The 22241-nt window shown below is 38.2% G+C and overlaps 1 protein-coding gene across 3 annotated transcripts; it reads left to right on the top strand.

Moving 5' to 3' along the window:
• Positions 1-16: 16 nt before the first annotated feature.
• MFSD1 (major facilitator superfamily domain containing 1) lies at positions 17-21356 on the top strand. 3 transcript variants are annotated; one of them, XM_006190225.3, is made up of 16 exons: positions 17-249; positions 2075-2127; positions 3062-3174; positions 4663-4705; positions 5017-5084; positions 6558-6666; positions 10639-10741; positions 12564-12662; positions 13140-13251; positions 14170-14226; positions 14572-14728; positions 16028-16125; positions 16692-16804; positions 18309-18356; positions 19237-19294; positions 20568-21356. In XM_006190225.3, the coding sequence occupies exons 1-16, from the start codon at positions 78-80 to the stop codon at positions 20569-20571; spliced, it is 1407 nt and encodes a 468-aa protein (XP_006190287.2). In that variant the 5' UTR covers positions 17-77; the 3' UTR covers positions 20572-21356. The 3 variants fall into 3 exon arrangements, with proteins under 3 accessions (XP_006190287.2, XP_032341350.1, XP_014419439.1); XM_014563953.2 differs by having other exon boundaries at positions 112-249; positions 3062-3070; positions 20568-21294; XM_032485459.1 differs by lacking the exon at positions 20568-21356 and having other exon boundaries at positions 19237-19298.
• Positions 21357-22241: the final 885 nt, after the last annotated feature.

Here is a 22241-nt window from a genome sequence, read left to right as displayed (position 1 = left end):
CGCGGCGTCACGTGAGCGACCGCGGTCATGTGAGTGCAGTTTGCCCCGGGCTCTGCTCCGGATCTCCCGCCGGTCCAATGGAGGAGGAGGGTGAGGAAGCGAGGGCGCTGCTGCCCGGCGGCCCTGACGAGGGGGACGGAGGTGACCCCGCCACTCTCGCGGCCCCCGGGGCGCTGCCGGCCCTCTGCGACCCCAGTCGCCTGGCGCACCGGCTTTTGGTGCTGTTGCTGATGTGCTTCCTTGGCTTTGGTGAGCCGACCGCCCTGGTGGGGTGGAGCTGATCATCTCGGAATTCCCAACTTTCCCACGCGGCCTCAGCGCAGCTTCTGGGCTTACCTTCTTTTTTCCTTTGCGACCCCATCCAAGCCTGTGGACGTTGCTAGCTATTGGTGTCCCGAAGGTGGGGGGTCAGGGGATTGAGCTGGGAGAGTTCTGCCCCACTTTGCTCTCCGAGAAGTCCCAGAGGCTAGCAACTTGCTTCCTGGGGCCCCAGATAGGAAGGAATCCCTAGATCGTCAAGGTTTCTCTCATGACACTTTATTCTCAGAAAGATTTAACTGCCCTCCGTCTCCCTCCCACCCTCTAACCCTCACTGTAAGGTTTTGATTGAATCATTAATGGGCAGTCTTTTGTATGTTTCTCACCCTCTTTGGGAAAATGAATGTGTGTTTCGTTGATAGCTTCACTGAGTAGGTATGTTCTCATGCTCTTACGCTCTGCCAGTGTGGATGTGAAGCAATCGTACTGGTTTGGACTTGTGGTGACTTGACGGTGTTTGGTTTAAGTTGTGAAATCCGGTGACCCTGAAAGCAGTTTCTTGAGATAATTTTTAAAGTATCTGCCTGTGTTCCAGCAACTCATTTATTCAGCAACATTAGAATGTCAGTATCAGTTTGATATGGAAGTAATAATGTGTTTTTATGGGTTTCGTTGGAATCGGTGTAATCAACAGGTTTAGGAACATCATGGTGGATAACTTCATGCTTCTGCTGGGATGTAGAAGAACGCATGGAGGATGCTTTGGGCTTTAGTTTCTTTGCAACTCTCTGTTCCCTCTCCTCCCTTTGTGGGAAGATGGTGCCCATTCATTAGCTTTAACGCCTGACATTGGTATCCCTTACAGAGATTAAGTCAGGAATCATAAATTTCTGAGTTTAGGAACAAAAAACAAGAACAATACAAAACACTTAAAATTGCCCCTACTTAAGCAGATTATTTTTAGTAAATTGTGGTTACCTGAATGGATTTTAGAAGCCAGGTTCATACCGTTCTAATGACAATTTTCTTTCTTTTGAACTGGTGGCTTCAAATTTAATTGCAACTTGAAACTTGTAGACAGAGTTCGTGGAGAGATGGAGGCAACATTATCTTGTGGCCTATCAAAAATCTGTCAATTTTATTACTGAAAAAATAAATCTGAGTGCAAGACTGTCCACCCTCTCCCCATTTCTCTGTTACCCTCCAAAAGACATTATTATTGTGTTTTAATTCAATCATTTAAAATTCTTATTTTTCTTCATTCTTGGCACTGCATTTGCTAAGTTATTTTACCTTGGGTATTCTGTTTGTAGAAATAGAATTCTTGTTTCAAAAACAGGTTTAGTCAGGCTAGTTAAACTCTATTCCTCTGCTCTCAAGATAAGTGGTGACTTTAGGTAACATTACTAGGAAACTGCTAAGGATGTTTTTGAAATTTTCAGTGTGTGTGTGTTTTGGTAGCTTTAAGGAAAATATAGCTACTTCATGAAGATGCTAATAAAACAACAGACATATGAAACATGAAAGTAAAGTGAAAGAATTAGTTGTTGATTAACATCTTAATCCAGGTTCCCAGTATTTGCTGTGTGTGCACACTAATAATTTGTAAATAACTTGGCATATTTTCTGTGGGTTATTTAGCTGCAACTTAGAAAATATTGCTGGACAAAGACGTGGCCCCAAAAAGATTTAGCAGTGTCTGTCCTCAAGCCCCTAGTATAAGCATTTAAAATCACCATTTGAGTAGTAATTGCAACTTGAAACTTTTATATGGGAAGTATTATTGCTTAAAAATATTTGTTTTTCATTTTTCTAGGCAGCTATTTTTGCTATGATAATCCTGCTGCCCTTCAGACTCAGGTTAAACGGGTAAGTTGATTTTCCACCTTTGTTTCTTTCATTGGCTCTGGGGAGCAGATGTATTGTTGCCTAGTCTGAAACATCCAGAGAATCCATTTTAACATCTGTTGTCACCAAACCTTGTGCAGCAAGGAGTATCCTTGAGTTGGAATGAGTGGCTACAAATAATTCATTTATAGCACTTGTGACTTGATATTGTTTCACACCTTCAATAAACAATTGCTATTTCCATAGTATTGGAAAAAAGTATTGCCAAAATTTCCACAGTATTGCCAAAAAGTATTAGCAGATTTTTGTTTGCATTTCTCTGTCCCATTATGTAATCATCTGAGTGACAAATGATTTGGTAGGATGGCAATATCCATTTTTTAAATATGGGTATAGATTCTAGAGGATTTTCCATGTCAGTCAGTATGTTTAGTCTAGCTTTGTAAAAATGTTTGATATTTACAGTTTCTTGTATATTTAGATAATTTTTTTCCTTTGTAAGGTTTTTTTGTTGTTGGTTTTTTTTGTTTTATACTTTGGACAGGGAGAAATACATAGATTGGCCCTTCACATTCTAGAATGAAGGTAGGAATTAGTGGGGGGAGGGAAGAGATAGGCTAAGATAATCCTTTTCTGTGTAGGGGGAGCCCCAATGCAGGTATAGTACACGGGAAATAAAAATATAGAAGATACAGGCAGAGGTAGTCAGAGGTGGTCCCTGTAGTGGGAGAACTGAACTCCATGAAGCCTCTGAAATGGCTGCAGACTCAAGAAGTTCCTAGGTGTGACCATTTTTCTGGGGCAAGGGCCATGGCTGTTGTGAGAATCTCAAAGCAGTTAGTGACTGCAGGTAATTAAGAAGATGCATGACCTACCAGAAAGAATGTTTTGGTTTGTTAGTTATTAAACTTAACTGTTTGGAAAAAAAAAGTTCTTTTTTTTTCTTTCCATGTAGGATATGCAGGTGAATACCACGAAATTCATGCTGCTGTATGCCTGGTATTCTTGGCCTAATGTAGTTTTGTGTTTCTTTGGTGGCTTTTTGATAGACCGAGTATTTGGAATACGGTAAGCTTGGACAAAAATCTCACTTATGGGCAGAATGTGATTATTAAGAAAACACAACTAGATGAAGTATTTCTAGAAAGAACTGAATGAATTTGTGTATTGACTATGATAATCTGTGTTAGTTTTTTTGTGTGTGTGATTTTTATATCTCTGGAATTGGTTTTTGAAACTTGTTTGGTATTTCAGTTACGGTAAATGCTGTTCATGAAATATGGTAACTTGGTTATCAAAAGATAAATTATGCCCTCACTTGGAACCAGCCAGTCAGGGTCTGAATCCCATTGGTGCCACTTACTCAACTTCATAGCTATTCTGAGCTGTTCCCAGTTTCCTGAGCTTCCGTCTCCTCATTGGTAAAATATGGATAATAACTTCTGCCTTGCAAGGTAGTTGTAAGGATTGAGAGAGATGGTTGCACAGTATTTGGCACATATGTTGTATTTGCCGCTCCCAGCCTCAGTGAGATCTTCTCTTTTACCTTTCTTTAGGCAACGAACTTTTTGTGGCCACTCCTATTAGATGCTGAGGAAGGCATAACATTATAAGCTTTGTCAGTTTCCGTCCTAATGATTGACTGTGTGTGTGTGTTGTTAGTGGAGACTTTAGGAGGCATGTAGACTCGGAATATTTTCAGAAGGCAGAGAGCAAAATGATCATGGGTTTTCCAGCCATGTCTGGTGGAAAAGAAGAAACTCTAGGTGTTTAAACTTGGGGATTAACTTTTAAATATTTTAAAGAATGTGTAAAGGAGGACTTAAATTTATTTTGCTTGGTCTATAGGAGTAGAATTAGCTTGAACGTCAGGGAGACAGATTCCTCTTAGTATGCTGAAGACTTCGCTTGATCAGAGTGACGGGGGGGTCATGAATTGCCTTGGGACCACAGTAAATTTTCCAGTAGACTGTGGTATGACCATTTCACAAGGATCTTTGGAGGGATTTGAGTTCAGAAGGATGGTTTACTCCTGTGATCTTTAAGGACTCTTCTAATACTGCCACGTTATTCCTCTGGGCAAACATTAATGAGGTAAAGCACAGAATGTTAGAATAGGCCGAGTTGTAATTTTATCAGCATGAATGATAAATAACCTTTTAAAATAGTTTCTAGTTTTCAAGAATTATAACCACTTAAAATTAATCTGGAATTCCTCAGAATCAATCCTAAACTCAATAAAAATTTTATAAAGAATGTCCATTTTTAAATGGGAACCCCGGGAACTTCTTAAAGATGATTTAATAAGTTTTGTTTAAGAGGTGATAATGGCTTAAAAAAACCTATGCCATCACTGAAGCCTCTGGAATCCTCTTAGAAGTCAAGACTTCTGTAGATTGGCGTTCAGCCTACGAAAGCTGCTGAATTCAGAGGCCAGCCAGCACCTCATTTTTCTTTCTTTGGAGGGAATGCAGAAGGGTCAAAGAAACCCAAAGTAAATTATTACTGAAGGACTTGGTGACATAACTCTTAATTCATTCTCTCTTTCTCTAACAGATGGGGCACCATTATTTTTAGCTGCTTTGTTTGCATTGGACAGGTAAGAGAAGCCAAAGCATTCATTGATTCATTGTGACAGTGACTCTTGAATTCTTATCCAATTCCACTAACAAAGATATGTTTAATGAATGCCTAATCTAATTAAGCAGGGTTCAGCAGTCCCCATGTAGCATAATGCATAGTCCATTTTAAACCTTGAGGCAGATGAACATTAATATTTAATTTTCACAGATTTACTAAGAAGGAATATTGAAACCATTGTAGAAGTTGTGTTTCACCCTAAGTTATTTATTTCTTTTGAATTTCTTGAATTTACTTTTCATTGTTTTTATATTATATCCTATATCGTAGGTTGTTTTTGCTCTGGGTGGAATATTTAATGCTTTTTGGTTGATGGAAATTGGAAGATTTGTGTTTGGGTAAGTTCTGGATAATTTTTGTTTATCCCTACTATATTACTGTTTTAGTGCTCATCTATCAATTTACCAAAGTTAAAAAAATATATATTATTGTGTCTTCTGGAGAATTTAAATCCTTGAAATCTAGCTATATGTATAAGACTGTTTAACAGTTTTCTTAATTTTCCTTTAAAGTAAGCAGCGATCTTGAGTGGTCATAGTTAACTCTGTGTAGGGTTTGAATATAAACTAGTTCTCCAGGAATAGTTTTTCAGGTGTTTTGCTTTTCTGCTGTATTGAAGACTATGATTTAAACCTCATTTAGAAAAGTATAGACCATCAGTTTCCAGGTGGGTGATTGATGGCCATTTTACTGTTTCTTAGTGGTAATGTATAGGTCTTTTTGAACTGTGTTGAAGAGGCTTGGATGAGCATATTACCAAAAGACTGATTGCCCTTCATGAATTTCAGTGTCTGTTCATTAAGCTCATTCTGAGTTCAGCCTTGGGCTTCCTGCCTGGAGGGAGGCAGATAACATAATATTTAAGCTTTTCACAGGTAGCCGGGACATGTAGACATATGTGACATACCCCTAAAAGGGCTCTAAGTGAGAGAGAAGGAAAAAAAATGTGTATGAGATAAGAAAGGGATTCAGAGACGGTCTGAAATCATGGATGAAGTGGGCCCTGACATCAGTGTAGGATTTGGATTAGCAGAAGAGAGGGGAACCATTTCTGGACTGGGACAGTGTGATGAGGAGGGCTCAGTGTTAGGATACAGAGGAGAGGAGCCTCCTGACTGAAGGTCAATATGTAGAACTTAAAGAAGGGAAATTAAAACCCAGGAAATAGGAGAATGTTGAATATGGAAGATGTTGGCCTGAAAAGTGCTGATTTTTGTGTTTTCACAAAGTGTGGCCCACTCTCCCCACATGAATGTTTTATATAGCATAGATGGTCATGTGGTAGCCCAAACTCCTTTTATTGCCAGTCATGGTTATCATTGTAGCATATTAACTCACCCACACTTAGCAGTATAAGGCAACCGTTACATTGTGGACTTTGTGGGTTGGGAATTTGGACAGGGTGCAGCATGGACAGTGTGTCTGTGCACCTGATGTCTGGAGCCTAGGCTGGGGTGGCTTTGAGGCTGGCATTGCTGGCTGGAGCGCCTAAGCCTGGCCTCTCCATGTGTTTTGGCTTTCTCATAGTGTGGTGAACTCAGGGTAGTTGGACTTCTTATAAGGGGACTCAAGGCTCTAAATGCAAATGTTTGAATGAAAAGGCAGATGTCATCCTGTATGACCCAGCCTTGGGATCACACAATGCTGCTTCCACCATATTTTACTGTTCAAAGCAGTCACAGTCTCACCTAGATTCAGGGGAGGGGACATAGACCCCACCTTTTGATAGGAAGGGTGTCAAAATTTTAGACCTGCTGTATTGCTAACTGTGGTATTTCTTTAAAAGCTGTGAATTTTTTTCCTCATTCTAGGATTGGTGGGGAGTCCTTAGCAGTTGCCCAGAATACATATGCTGTGAGTTGGTTTAAAGGCAAAGAATTAAACCTTGTGTTTGGACTCCAACTTAGCATGGCTAGAATTGTAAGTATGACAAATGTAATGAAGCCAAATAGGAAGCAAAAAATTGAATCTTTTAGTTACCTGTTAAAGATTACAAGATGAAGTCTATTTGTGTATAACTTAGATACTGATTTTTAATATATTTTTCTAGACCATAGTATAGCACTTACTTTAGTTAAGGCATTTCTACCCTTATTTCACTTAGGAAACAGTCTAAAATCCCTAATTGAGCATTCATTAGTTAAAGAATCTGAGTATTGGGAAGGATCATAAAGGTTTTGTCTCTAGTTTCTGTACCCATTTTTGGCATTCCTGCTATGGAAGTCTTTACATCTGGTCATCCAGTCTGCTCGCACATTTCCGGTGATTAGAAGCTCACCGAGTGATGGAACAGCTCATCTACTACAATTAAGTTTGTGAAACTCAACCTCACATAGACATGAAATCTGCCTGCGTGAGTAGCTTTTACTGACTGCTCCGACTTCTGTCCTCTAGTGAATGTTTCCTCTGCTGTGCACAGCACTTTGCTTACCAAGGCAGCTCCGAAGGTCTTAGACATGCTTGTTTCCTGTGGTTGTCTAAGCCATGTGGCATAGGTTTCAGCTCACACCTCTCTGGACTTCACCGCAGGTGGCCAGTATTCCTCTCAGCGTTTGGAGCCTGGAAATGATCATGGTGTTTCAGGTTTGGTCTGAGAGAGAGTACCCAGGGGCACAGCATTATGCTGTTATTAATGCAACCTATAAGGTGTTTTGGCAGTCCCAAATCCTGTTAGATTTTTTCCTCATGCACTCCTATGAGTAGAGGTTTTTTAAAAAAAAATCCTTGCTATTGAAAAATCAAGGTTTCAAAGACTATGTAAATGGCATGAGAATGCTTGTAACATAGTCATAGGGAAGAAACCCAGTACAAAAAGTTTTTAATGTGCTATTTCATCATATGAAATATATAGCACACATGTATATCATATATTTAACATTTCTATATTTTTGTACATGTAGGTTCGTTCTAATTTTCCGCTACCATAAATAGTGCTATTATGTGATACTCTTAAAACTCGTCTGCGTCTCTGATTGTTTCCTGAGGCTAAGTTACTAGGAGTGGAATTATTACTGAGTCAGAGTTTGTTAGGGTTTCTTAGGACTGTTGGGACCTTTTTCCACCCTGTCCTCTCAGAAATATTTACATCCCCATCTGTGGGCTATGAGAGGATACTATTAATTATAGCTTTGAGAGTATAGATGATTTTTACTTTAAAAAAAGTCATTTTATCAATTTTTTAGAAAACATCTAAATATTATTTTAATTTGGAATTCTTTGATAGCTAGTGTGGTTTTCTAAATTTTATGAATTTTACCCACAAGGACATTCTGGGTACTTTGTTATATATTTTGTGCAAGCAGATATGTCTGTGGCATTTTGTGGATCTTGTTGTCTGATGACTTGTGAAGGAAGGAGATGACTCATTCTCAGTGATGCCATTGTGGTTACTAGTGATCTTCAGGTGTTTCTCTGTGTGGTCACAAATTAGTTATAAGCCATTCATCTGTGTTCTGAGGTGCCCTACTTTCTAGGAAGGAATCTCAGGGGCTTCTAGGATGCAGAGTGAGGGTAATGGGAGTGGTGGGGAGACCTGAGGAGGAGGTGGAGTGAGCCACACCTCAGGCAGCCACCTCTCCATCAGCCAGGGCGGCTTGGCTTTGATCTGATTGATGAATTTAGGGTCCTCATGAGACCCATGAGACCAAAATACTCCCATTACAGAGCTGCCGGGATGGATGGAATTTCAGTCTTTTTGTGCTTCTCTTGTCCCTTTGCAAATTGAAATGATTAGAGAGGTTCGGGCTTTACCTCTCCGGGAATTTTTTGTTAGCTGAGCTGTGAGTTTGTCTGATTTTAGACGCTTAAACTGTTACTATTACCCCTTCTGGCAGCGGACTTCTCACTTTTTTTATTATTCTTAGCTGGGGGTTGGAAGTCCAGCACCCTTTTGATTTTCCTTTGTACTTTGTTACTTTTAAACTCCTTATTTTGACAAATGCTTATTGAGTACTTGCTACGTCAGGTCATGTTAGGCATTTTTGAATTAAAGGATCATTAACACAGTATGTCTTGAAGGGGCTTGTATTTTCAATGATATTGAAGAAATATTTCCATTAGGTCTCCATTTATACCTTCTTGCTTATTTGAATAAAGCCATTGGCTAACAGTGAGAAATAACCATGTGAGGTTTGCTCATATGGTGAGCATATGGTTGAGGACACCTTCAGCAGTCTTCAGGGTCTGACCTGTCAGTAGCATTTAGCACAATTGACACTCCGCCTTCCTTGATTTCTTCTCTTGAATTCCAGGTCACTGCAGTCTCAGTTTTCCTTGCCTTTCTGTTGGCTCCTTCTGCCTCTTTTGCTGGTTCCATCTCAGTCTTCTCAACCTATAAATGTAGGCTTGGTCATTGGACACCTCTCATCTTTTGACACTCACCTCCTTGGTAATCTTACCGAGTTTTGAAATGTGAAGATGAATAGCATGTTTCTGCTCCTGAAATTATATCACCCAGGTCTTTCCCTTGAATTCCACCCTTGTATGTGCAGCTTCCTCCTTGACGTTTCCATCTGGATATCTAGTTGGCGTATCAAACTCAACACAGCCGAAACCCAGCTCTTGGTGTTCTACCTGCTACCCCTACACCAGCTCATGCTGAAGTTTTCTCATCCTCAGTTACAGGCAACTCTTTTTTTCTGGTTGCTCAGGCAAAAACTTTGATGTCACCCTGAACTGCTTCTCCCCCGTCCCCAGCATACACATACACACTCCATGTATTTTCCATTAGCAAATCCTGTTAGCTTTACGATCAGAATATATCCATATTCTGACCACTTCTCACCACGCCCACTGCCAGTGCCCCCAGTCTAAGAACTGTCATCTCTGTTCTGCGTGATTGCAGTGGCCCCCAACTTATGTCCTTGCTTCTGCTTCATCCCCACCTATGGTCTGTTTTAAATGTAACACCCCGAGCAAGACTGTTAAAACATAAGGGATTATGCCACTTCCCTACTCAAAACCCCAGTGGCTTCCCATCTCACACAGAGTAAAAGCCAAAGGTCCTTATTATCACCAGTAGCCCTCCTCACCTCTCCTCTCTGGGGACCTCATCTCATCTCTCCCTTCTTCATTTGCACTGGTCTAGTCTCCGGCCTCCGTGCGTTGAGTACACTCCCTCTTGGGGCCGGTGCACCGGCTGTTCCTCCTGCCTCGACGTTGTGCTTCCCACCGGCTAGCCTCAGAGCCAGCTTCCTCCAAGGTTTTAATCCAAAGTCACATGCCCAGCAAGGTCTCCACCCCTTTTGTATTCTCCTTCCATACTTTTTTTTTAACCTTACTTTTTTAAAAGTTCGTATTGCTATTTAGAATACTACATATTTAACCTGTTCTACCCACTGAAATGTGATAGCTCTCAGTGAGAGCTGCAAGTTTTTCTGTCTTGTTCTTATTATATTCCCAGTAACTAGATTAATGACGAGCATGGAATCAGGGTTCCATAACTGCTAAATGAATGAATAAATGAATGAGGATATTATGTACCATAACTATTACTGTCTTAAGGACAGAGGATGATTTTTTTTTTTTTTCAGATGTCAATACCAGGAAAAGTTGTGCCTTTTCTGAGCTAAGGTTTATTTTTGTCCTGGGTACTCTGTGAATTTTATACCTCCTGTTTCATTTTTGTTTTGTCTATTAAGAAGTTCTAGATGTACTGTGCTGTTTTGAATACTAATATTTTCTATAAATTGGCCTTTTTGTGTAGTAATCTTACCTGTGGCCTTATCTTAGTTTGTTAGTTTTTTCCTTGTAGTGTTTTTAAAAAATTTATCTGTTGTTTAATATGAACCCTATTATACTTATTTCTCTAAGCTATCTCCCATCCTGTTTTTTTGAGCAAGACAGAGATATAAATGAAAATTATGTTGCTTTTTTACCCCCCTTTTCTTTCAGGGAAGTACAGTAAACATGAACCTCATGGGATGGCTGTATTCTAAGGTTGAAGCTTCGTTGGGTTCTGCTGGTCACACAACCCTTGGGGTCACACTTATGATCGGTTAGTGAGTCCTGACTTCTCACCTTTGTCTCTCCTGAAAGCTTGTCACATGGACTATTGAGGCAGAGAGGAAAGAACACTGGGATTGGAGTCAGACCACTTGGTTATAGTTTTGCCTGCACGGTTCACTAGTTCTTGGACCTAATTAGACATAATGAATGTAGTGACATCATTTACCCCACTTGTGTTTTTATTTCCACTTTCCTAAAATGAGGATCTTGTCCCACCGTGTCTGCTTCAGTGTTGTTTTGATTGGCAGTTGGGAGAGTGTGTGTGAGAATGAAAACAGGGAGTTCATACATGTAAAGTGCTAGTTAATAGTCTGTAGGAGAAGGAGAATTGTTTCTTTTTGATCAAATTCAGTTAGTGTGCCTGTGGAGCTTAGATTTATAGAAGTCAGAGGTGATGGGTTTTGGTGGGAAATCCACCAAGTTGGCAGCCGGAGTCTGGGTTCTCGTCCTGTCCCTGACTAGTTCTGTCACCTTGGACAAGGAAGTTAACCTCTGTGTCTCAGTTTTCATTTCTGTAAAATTGTGGGTGTTTGACTAAAATGGTATAGGTCCCTTCTGGCCCTGAGTTCTTTGCTGATTGCTGGGTGGGTCACTGAGATGCGGACGAGGCCCTCTGGATTCAGCACCCATGCTGCTTTGCTGAGCAGTGCATTTGTCTAACTGAGCCCCATGGTGTGTGGAGAGCTGCTTGCACAGCCCTGGAGAGGCCTGTGGGGTGGTGGGCTGAGGTTCTGTGCTGTCTTTTATTAGATGGGCAGCTTGTATCTAGAGACTCCTCCTTTCTTACCTCCCTCTCATGTCCTCTGCCACCTGAAACCTCTTTCTTGCTCTCCAGTGCTCTTCTGTATTCCTTCTAATTCTCCACAATGGAGAATTGAGAATCTCAAAGAATTTTAGAGCCAGAAAAGATCTGTACCATCAGGTCAAAGCCTCTAATTTTACAGATGGGAAAATTGAAGCCCAGAGAGGTTAAGTTCCTTGTCCAAGGTCAATTCAATCAGCTTGTTAGTGTCAGAAGTAGAACCCATGTCTACTGAGTCTTACGTCACAATTTTTATGTAGTATTGTGTCACCAGTTAAAGATTCATTTATTTTACTAAGCTTTTTATTAAAATTCTTGAGAAGTATAAACTTTATTCACTCCTTATCCTGATTCACTTTAATGATATAAGGTCAGCATTAGTGAGTAATGCTGAATACTCGAAGGAAAGCAGACCTGAGTGAGCTGTGCTGTGGGAGGCTGGGCCCTTTGGCCTCCACAGGGTAGGAGCAAGGGTTAGACTTCAGGAAGGAATCCAAAGGGAAGATGAATACACCAGAAATTAATACAGCATTGTAAATTGACTATACTTCAATTAAAAAAAAAACAGTTTGAAAGAAGAAAAAAACAAGGAAGATGAGGTGATCACAGAATCAAGACTTTGCTTTTATAGTTTTGTTCCCCTGGCATCCATCAATAATTGGTGCTTAAACTGGATTAAGAAATTAGGACTAAATTGCTAGCTGGTCATCAGCTTTCTTCAGTCTGTATTCTGATGACAAGGCTAGACTGGCTTTAATTTTAGTCTTTCCACCTGGTCTGCATCCTCCAGCTGGGAGATAATACGGTATAGCCACCGCTGTTTGAGTGCCTCCTGTGTGCGCGTCCTGTCCTTCTGTCCTGATGCAGTGATGCAGGCTTTTCACGTGTGTGTCTAGATGCCATCCCTTTCAGTTGCTGGGTTTTCTGCTGTTAACATAATATGCTGCCTTTTAGGAACCTTCAGTTTGGTTCTCTTTTAAGAATCTCTCTCTCTCTTTTTTTATTATAGGGGGTATAACATGTATTCTTTCACTAGTCTGTGCCTTGGCCCTTGCTTACTTGGATCAGAGAGCAGAAAGAATCCTTCATAAAGAACAAGGAAAAACAGGTTAGTCTACATGCAAAAGTGACGCTTTTGGGAAATACGGCATTTTTGAGATAGTTTTACAATGAGGTAAGTTCCTGATGTAGTGTTGTAAACCCAGTGAGGCTGAATACACCTTTTTTTTTTTACACTTTTATTTCCAAATCTATTTCCACTTGTCTAAATTTTTGGATTCATTCTTTTTCCCCCTTAAGTGGTTTGGCAGAGCTTACGTTCTTGATTGTATATTTGCAAAATGATGAATGTTCCTGGAAGAGAGCAAAAAGGTAGATACTAATCTTAGGTTTTGTTTTTTCTGTGGTCTTTTTAAGTGACCTCAGAAACTGCATTTTAGTGATTTACTGAGAAAAGTTTTTTTTTGTTTGTTTGTTTTGTTTTTTTTTTTACTGAATTGTGAAGGTTAATCACATGGTAAAAGAAGACTAGTCTTGACTTAGATACACAGAACTACGCTGACGGCTCCTCCCTTTCTTCTCTAAGGTGAAGTTATTAAGTTAACTGATGTGAAGGACTTCTCCTTGCCCCTGTGGCTCATCTTCATCATCTGTGTCTGCTATTATGTTGCCGTGTTCCCTTTCATTGGACTCGGGAAGTGAGTATTCTCTAGCGTTCCATTTTTGTTGGCTAAATGATCATGAGAATTCAATCACGTAAATGTAGTGTTTTTAAGCTTCAATCTTGCGTCCCTGGTTGTAGTTTATATTTTCATAGGAATTGTTTTACATCCTGGGATACCACTGGTTTTCTTAGCATAAGGTTTAGTACTGGTTTAATACTTATTATTAGTTTTTTTGAAGAAATACTTTAAAAGCAGTTTTTGATCCATTTTAACACTTAGTTCTGGATTCGTATTCTTTTCTATTTCCTCTTTATTTTTTTTTGTTAGGAAGCCTCTTACTGAGAATGGAAACAGTGCATTGGCTCATAGTGACAGAGCCTGTTTCTGTTTGTACGCCTGCTGTTCTGCCAGGCTCAACTTCAGGGTCCACACCAAATTCTTCTTTGCTTTATCTTCTACCTCGCTCTCCTTTTCCATTGGCAACTACTTAAACAGAGCAGTGTTTGAGTGTGTTTGTGGGGCTGTGTCTTTGTAATTACAACCTTTAAGTTCAGGCTGTTATTTGTTAGTTTGAGACAAGAACCCTGTATGTTATTTAGTGAAGAACCTATCTAGTATTGCTTTTAAGTAAAGTAAGCCGTCTTAATTCCTTGTCATACTACATGTGGTTTTCTGAAAATTTTGTGTATTATTCTTTGCCGTATATGTAAAAGAGGAAAAAAGTAGGCATCAGTATATTTTATTTAGTTAGTGAACTATTTATATAAATACTAAGCTTTAGCCTGTTGCTTGAGGATGACTATCAAGTAAGATGGGGAAACAGTATGAAAAAGGGAAAGTTGACTAAACTTAGAGTTATTTTTATTCAGTTTTATTTTGACTTTACTTTTTAAAAACAGAATAGCGCTCTGTAACGTGTTCATTTCCCCACCCCCCGCCTTTTTATTTTAGAGTTTTCTTCACAGAGAAATTTGGATTTTCCTCCCAGGCGGCGAGTGCTATTAATAGGTACTTCGTTAATTCTCTAATTGCATATTGTGTGCTTGGTGTGGATTTTTATTTATAACCCAGTGTTATGCAAGACAGAAAGGACGTATGTGAGCTAACATCCTCAGTGTGAAACCAAGTCTGTCTTGGGTCTTGATTCTGAACGGCAATCTTTGCATTAATGGAAAACCAAATAAGTTTTGGACCACTGTTTATATCTCTATATTTCTGTTTACTGATGACCATTTTAGAAGAATATTAAATGAAATGAGCTGGGGTTTGCTTTACCTAATGGTTTTAGGGACTTTTTGGATTTTTTGTTGCTGTGATATAATTTATTAAATATCTTTTATATTTTCTGGGCAGTATTGTGTATGTAATATCAGCTCCCATGTCCCCAGTATTTGGGCTCCTGGTGGATAAAACAGGAAAGAACATCATCTGGGTTCTGTGTGCAGTGGTGACCACCCTTGCTTCCCACATGATGCTGGCCTTTACGCTGTGGAACCCTTGGATTGCTATGGTAACGTCACTGCTGACTCCTGGGGGCTCAGGGCTTCAGGGAGGACTCTGTATAGCACCTGCCAGGAGCCGCGCTCAGCTCTTCTGATAGCAGTGCTTGTGACAGTGGGGAAAACAGTGACTTGATTTCAGTTTTTATGGAGTAACTATTCTTAGAGTATATAAATATGAATCATTAATGCATAAAGTATTTTTGATTTCATTTGGCTTATTTAACTACTCTCAATGTTGTTATAGAATTTGAAATAAAATAGTCGTATAAAAGCCAGAATGCTTGTTAATTCCTTATATTTTTCTGTACTTCATTAAAAGAAGTCATTCTATCATAGGTGGCAAAAAAAAAAATCTATCAGCCCAATATCTGATTTTGCATTCTTTTGTCTTTGACTCTTAGTAGGTCAGGAAGTAATAATGAGTTCATCAAGTTTTTGTTATTGTTCTTCAGAATGTCATTCTTAAGACCACAGGCTGAAGTGCTGCATTTCTTACCTTTTAATAAAGGGACTTGGACGTAGATATTCTCACTTGGTGAGAATTCTGTGGGACGGATTCCTAGAAGTAGAAATGCTATAGCAGAGGCTTTGCACAGTTCGCTTCTTGATGGATACTGTGAAACCTCTCCTCCAATAACTTTCTACTCATTTATAGCTTTACCAATAATATATGAATATTTGTGTATGTTGTTTTAAAGTATTCTTGCCATTGTTGGACATCGGCATTATGTTAATCATTGCCAATCTGATAGGGGTAAATGATCTTACTTTAACTTAAATGATAAGGTATCTTCCTTAATTGAAGGAAAAGTTAGCATTAAGTGATGTTAAGCAGTCAGTGGTTGTTGCTGGTTCTCTGAGAACCCAGCTCTCCATCTGGGTGGTGATGACCCAGAGGTCAGGTAATGGACTTCGGCGTGATGTTACCTTGATTGCTTAATTTGTTTTAATTCCTAATAAATACTGGAAAATTAGCTTGCCTAAGACGTTGGTAGTAACTTTTTGCAAATTAGCTTTATTTTCTTGCTTGGTCTTTGACTGCACCCTAGGCCCAGCCAATTATATGTACATATAATTTAAAATGGTTAAGACAGTGTTGTGTATTTTGTCACTAGAGGGACACTGTTAGAGAGGGCCAGGACTTTTCTGTATTGAATATGAGTTTTTAGTCTTATTATTTTGCAGTACAATTTACATGAATATTCGTATATTAGTTATTATGTCATTCTTGCTAATCTGCATCAAAGGAAAATCAGCTTTTGGTTAATATAAGGCTTTTTTACCCTTTTCCATATTGCTTTCTATAGTGTCTCCTGGGACTGTCCTATTCGTTGCTTGCCTGTGCACTGTGGCCAATGGTGGCATTTGTAGTTCCTGAACATCAACTGGGAACTGCATATGGCTTGTAAGTGTTTGCACCGTGGATCGTATAATGTCTCTCTGCTGTAATAACTTAATTATCTTCAGGCTTCTGGGACAGCTCTGAACCTGGAAATAACTAGAAAAGTCAATTAACCTATTTATGTTATTATTGTGGCAAAAAAAAATGCTCTGAGCCTCCAGCAAGAGTGCTGGAGATAAACTAACCCATAAGAGGTAATTGCTGACAGGACCATCCCATGGTCCATCTGTCTCAGGGCTTCTCAGTGAGAAGTTGAGTTACAGTCTGGCATAAAAGGCCAAAGTGGAAACCACGTTTGTGGTTGGTATTCACTTAACCCTTTCATTCAGCAGGAAGGTGTTGAGATCATACTGCACTTATTAACTCCCTTACCTCTGAGCATAAAGTTTAGAGTGATAACAATCATGTGGTAAGAAAGTGAATCTAATCACATCATTCCTGATCGAAAACATCTCTTAACACTAATAGTATGTGGTTTGTAGATACGAGTGTTTATAGTAAATTGCTCCTCAGTGTGTGAAGACTTTAGAATTGACATGTGTTTTTTCTTTTAATTTCTTAAATTGTAGCATGCAGTCCATTCAGAATCTTGGGTTGGCAGTCATTTCCATCATTGCTGGCATGATACTGGATACTCGGGGATATTTGTTTTTAGAAGTTTTCTTCATTGCCTGTGTTTCTTGTAAGTGCGCCACCTGGCAACATTCAGTTTCTTTTAATATGTAGCGGAATGTTCTCACTTATACTTTGAGGTTTTGGTTGTTACGATTCTCTTTTCCATTTTGTAAACCAAATCCCTAAGCTGTATCACTCAGATTTGCCTGTTTTTTTGCCTGTGCATCAGTTTCCCAGCTAGTGACTTTTTAGTTTTCTGAAGATTCACAGGTATTTTTCAAGGAGATTCCAAACCTTAAAGACAGCAATGGAATCTGCTTTATATTCTGTTTAAAATATTTATGGTTTTTAAAAACACTTTCCCCTTTAAAGTGGAACCATTTGAAGGGTCCTGAGTACGTCCCTGGTGTGACTGTGTGGACACTGACATGGCTTAGGTGTGAGTGCTCGTGGTTTATTCATTAGGCAATTTTGAACTCCTTTTGTTCTTAGTCCTGTTGCTTAATTTTTACCTGTAATGATTCATTGGTGAAAAATAGGAAGCATTAGGAAACTGCTGAAATCTACAACAATAAGTCAGCATTTTCCCACTGATAGTATTTACCTTACACATCAGTTGTGTTCATCTGAAAAAAATTTTCACAAAACATATCAAGATGTCTTTTACACTTCGATAAATTCTGTTTAAAGTAGCAATCCCAGTGATGATTTTATCAGATTTCATTTTCATGTATAGGAATAAATACTATACCTGGCAAGTGTGGTATTTGCAGATAATTGCTTATGTATAGCCTGAATACATTTTATTATCTCAGTTTTAGAAATGAGCACATCAGATTTTAAAAATATATTATTTCTTTTTAAGTAGTGGGCCATGTAAGAGTTCAGAATCCTAAGTCATGAAAGTGTTTTTGAGTATTTTTGATGCTGCAACATGTGGTTTAATTTCAGTCAGTGGTTCCATATAAATTTGGCTCTCAAACCAAACACCATGCTATTTAAAAATATTTCTGTTGATGTATTAATTTAAAATAAATTCAGTGTGCCACACTTGTTACAGTAAAAAGCCATGTACCTGACTTTCTGAGACCTTCACTGGTTCTGGGTTTCTGGGAGCTTAATGACCACGTTTTAACGTTTGATTAGTTTATAAAATGAACATGGTGTTTTCAGATTTAAAACCCCCAAAGGAGTACTTCTACTTGGCTCTGTAGAAATTAAACAGCCTAATGGCTGGCAGGAGTTGTGAAGAAGTGCTGGGAACGACCAGCAGTTCCAGAGAGAGAGGAAGGAGGTGGCTTGGCCTCTTCTTCTAGGGTCGGGTGTCTCAGTTTCTCTTTTTCTGTCCCTGCCATCCCTTGGCTCAGGTTTTAAAAATATATTTCTCATGGAGGAAATGGTGTGTAACTTATTTTTAGTACTTTTTGGAAAATGATGTGAACAGTGTTTTTATTTTTAAATGCTTATTAGTAAAGATTTGATTTTCTAAGCTTTTCTTTGTAATTATGATGACATAGGAATCACTGGGAAGAAGTACATGTTTTTAGGGCCGTATGTTTTTTCACTTCCAGTGTCACTCTTATCTGTGGTCTTACTCTACTTGGTGAATCGTGCCCAAGGTAAGTAGAAGTTCAGATATTTTCTTTCTTAAACCACAGTGGATCATCTTGTGGGGTCCCTGGACTGTCCCCAGGCCTCTGGCGAGGCCAGTGCTTTAGTTCATGTAATAGCATTTCATTCATAGTGATGGAAACACATTCCATTGTGAAACATCATTATGTTCATATTTATTAAAATTGTTGTCATATTCTTCCTGGACAGTTCAATTTAAGCTTTGTAATATAAAGTTTTAGATGCTCTTTTTATACTAGCATAAAGAAGTATGTTTTTTAAAAAAGTAACCTAAAGCCCTTCTTGTGTTACTGTCTTATAGTTTAAAAAAGTGAGAAGTAAATACATTCGTAGCTGTAATTTGCATTTTAAGGTTTAAAGTGTTTGATATAGAATGAGAAACTGCAGATCTTTTCATTTGCTAATATCTAGTATATACATTTGTGTTTCTTTCTTTTTTCTTTTTTTTTTTTGCTCTTTATAAGATTTTGATATCACCGTTATTAATTTTTCTAAACTGGCTCCCTCCTAAGGATTGTCATGCACTTGGAAGAATGATGCTGTTTAAATAATTTTAGGTCATTTCCTTTAATGTCTCCTAATTTTCACTACTATTGAATACTGATGCAGGGTCCCAATGAGCAAAACCTCAAGCAATACATTGGTCCATATTTTCTTTTAAAAAGCTAAAATTGAGGAGTGATTATTTGTATCATATAAGGATTCTTAAAAAACAGTTTTTCCCCCTTGGGAAGTTTCTAGGAGATAAACTATTTCTCACCTTCCATAGCCTTTTACATTACTTAAAGGCGTGTGTGTATGTGTGCATGCTTGAATTTTACTCATGATAGTTATATTGAAAAGATCCTGTGCTTATTTGTGTTTTAGGTGGCAACCTAAATTATTCTGCAAAACAAAGGGAAGAAATAAAACTTTCTCATGCAGAGTAAGTATTAAAGGAGAGAAAAGTTGTCTTTATTTTGAAAATCTTAGAACATTAGCATTTTATTTCAAGAGACTGGGTTTAGACTTTGAAGAAATTAGTCTTTTTCTTGAGTTTTGAGAGCTAATGATTACCTCTAGAACTATTATAGCAAAATTCTTGTTTGTGTTAGAAAATGTTAAAAGGGATATCAAAGGTTAAAAGGAAGGGGGTAAAGAACAAATTAGGCTTTAAATTGTCTTCAGAGAGAAGAGAGAGACCTGAAGTATTTGTATTTTATTGGAGGAGAGATCTTTGTCCTGACTTCCTGTGCTGGGTTCACCCTTCCATTCTTTCTCATATTTTCTTTTTCTTAACTGGTTGAGATAATCTTATCTTCTCCTGGTACTAACATGCTATTCTGTGTAATCTGACTCATTTATGTAAGTGTGAGGTTTAAGTTAAATTAATTTTTCCATGACTGTGTGCTAAAACATAGTAGTGATTCTATTTCTTGTTATTTCTAACTTTTTAGACGTTGAATTTTTTATGATTTAAAAAATTTATTTGTTAATATATACCATATGACTGTAAGTTTTGTGAATTTTGAATAGATTAAAATCAGGTAGAACAAGGCTGTGTTTTCAGGGGGCTGATCCTTGGCCATCTCAAATTCCCTTTAACATAGTAATTCTCCTAGAAATACATCTTTAGAAAATAATCTGATGTGTTGCAAGTTTTAGATATCTTTATGAGTGTCTTGTTAATTGTATCAAAAAAACTGAAACAACATATATGTCCCCACTAGGGAAATGCTGAAACATATTATGACATGTCCATATCACTTGTTGTTAAAATCATGTTTTAGAAGGATTATTAAAGTCAGAGATATTCAACATGCTGTATGTTAAGTAAACAAAAGATAAAAAATGCAAATATAATATCCTAATTTTATTCAAGAAAATGTATGCAGGCATGTGTGTTTCTTAAATCCATTACCTGTGTATAATAGAAAAAATACTGAAAGAGAAATCTCCAAATACTAACAAATCCATTTGAATGGCAGGGTTAGAAGAGTTTATTTTTTTTCTTGGCTTTTTAGTGTTTTCCAAGTTTTCTGCATCGATCCTGTATTACTTTTATAATGAAGAGGAGTGAAAAGATTATCCAGCAAAATGTGTTACTTAGTATTTGGCACTGCATGTTTTATAGTGGTTATGGTTTCCATTCTGTGATGGTGGGGTTTTGTGTTTTTTCCTCTCCCTTTTTGGATAATTTATTGTATTGTGTTTTGCAGATGAGAAGTTTAAATGACTGTGACATGAGAATGGGCTGCACACATCATTGGTTTGAAAACCTCCATTTTTTTTTTTTTTTAAATTTAGAGTTTAGATGTTAGGAAGAATAATGATCTGAAGAGTTACTATATTTATATTTTGAATATACCTATTTTAAAGTAGAATTGTGAGGCCTATTTTAGCCTGTGTCTCTTGTATTGCTGAAGAATTCTGCTTTGGAATAGGCTAATCAATGATGAAGTTTAGAAAATTGCACCTGTTAACATGCAGGTGATTTTGAGTAAGGACAATAAATGATGGAAATCTTTGGATCTTGTATTGAGATAATTTTCACAAAGTGTACTTTAGGGCTATGCCTTTTATTTATCTTAAAGGAAAAAAAAAAAGGCTTTTGAGTGGGTAGAAGGAATGTTTTATATAGAATAAACAATGGCATTTTAATAATCACTCCCTATTGTAATAGGGAATACTTGAAAGATATTTTTATGAAGTCTCAGTTGCACAAATGGCAGATGGAGTTCTGACCTCTCCACTTAGGAGAGGTTGCCGAGCAGTGACCCTTCTTTTTCTCTCTGTTACTGAGGACCTGGACCCCTTGGGGACATGATTTTGTGGTACAAACTTTCTGTACAGTTTTTCTTATAGTCCAATTAATTACTAAAAAGTGTCCTGTAAATTATGATAATTGCATATCTACAAGGATAAATAAAAATGCTGCAAAAGGAATACAGGATGTCCTTTAACTTTTGATTTCAAAAAACATGTTAAAACACTGATTTTAATTCTTATTTATGTGGAAAGTTTTCTCTATAAGAAAATCTAAGTTGTAATAAAGAAAATTTGCCTAGTTACAATCATTGAAGAATTATGGGAGTAGTTTTTTCTTCAGAGCAGGACTTTAAGTAACATTTATGTTTCTTGCATTAAATAAAATACGGATATGAAATTTCTGACAAACACTTTAGTTGACTTAGTCTTGTCATATTGCATATTAAAGTCAAGGAATATTTTATGTGTTTTGCTTTCTGTGGACATGCAGGTAGTTTAGACAACTACTGTTTAATGTATTTAGCTGATTTTATTGTTTGAAGTACATGGCATAAGATTGTATGCTTTAAAGCTCTAGACCAGCTTGAGAGTGAATTCCTTATTCAGGGTAAGTTTATTTACATCCATTTTTCTGATTTTTGGTTTATTGTGTTGTTACTCAGTTGTTAGTTCCTTAGGCCTTGACTGCCATGTGATGGTCCTGGCTCATGGCTATTGAAAATTGGCCTTCCCAGCTGGGACAAGTCTGCTGCTGCTTTCGTGGTCTGGCCACTGCCTCACTCTTTCCACTACCCCTGGGCCTCAGCTCCAGGCCTCTGTGTGCCAGCTGTTTACATTTCTTCAAATTGGTCATGCTCCTTCCCTTCCGAGGGGCTTTGTCCATGCTGCTCCCTCTGCTTAGAATATTTTATCCAGGATTCTCTACAACCTGGTTTCCCAGGATTTACAACAGAAAACTTTAGCCCCAGCTCGGAACCCTTCTTCCTGTGGAAACTCTTGCAGACCCTTCAGGCTATATCAGGTTCTTCTAAAATTCCTGTGGTCTTTGAACAACCCTGCACTTTTCCTTCTTACCTTACCTCAGCTTTTACTGAAGAATTTGATGGGGTATCTATTGCTTCCTT

Source organism: Camelus ferus, chromosome 1 (genome assembly GCF_009834535.1).
Source record: "Camelus ferus isolate YT-003-E chromosome 1, BCGSAC_Cfer_1.0, whole genome shotgun sequence".
Classification (NCBI taxonomy): Eukaryota; Metazoa; Chordata; class Mammalia; order Artiodactyla; family Camelidae; genus Camelus; species Camelus ferus.
Note: the sequence above shows the minus strand (reverse complement) of the source record. Positions and strands in the feature narration are given on the sequence as shown.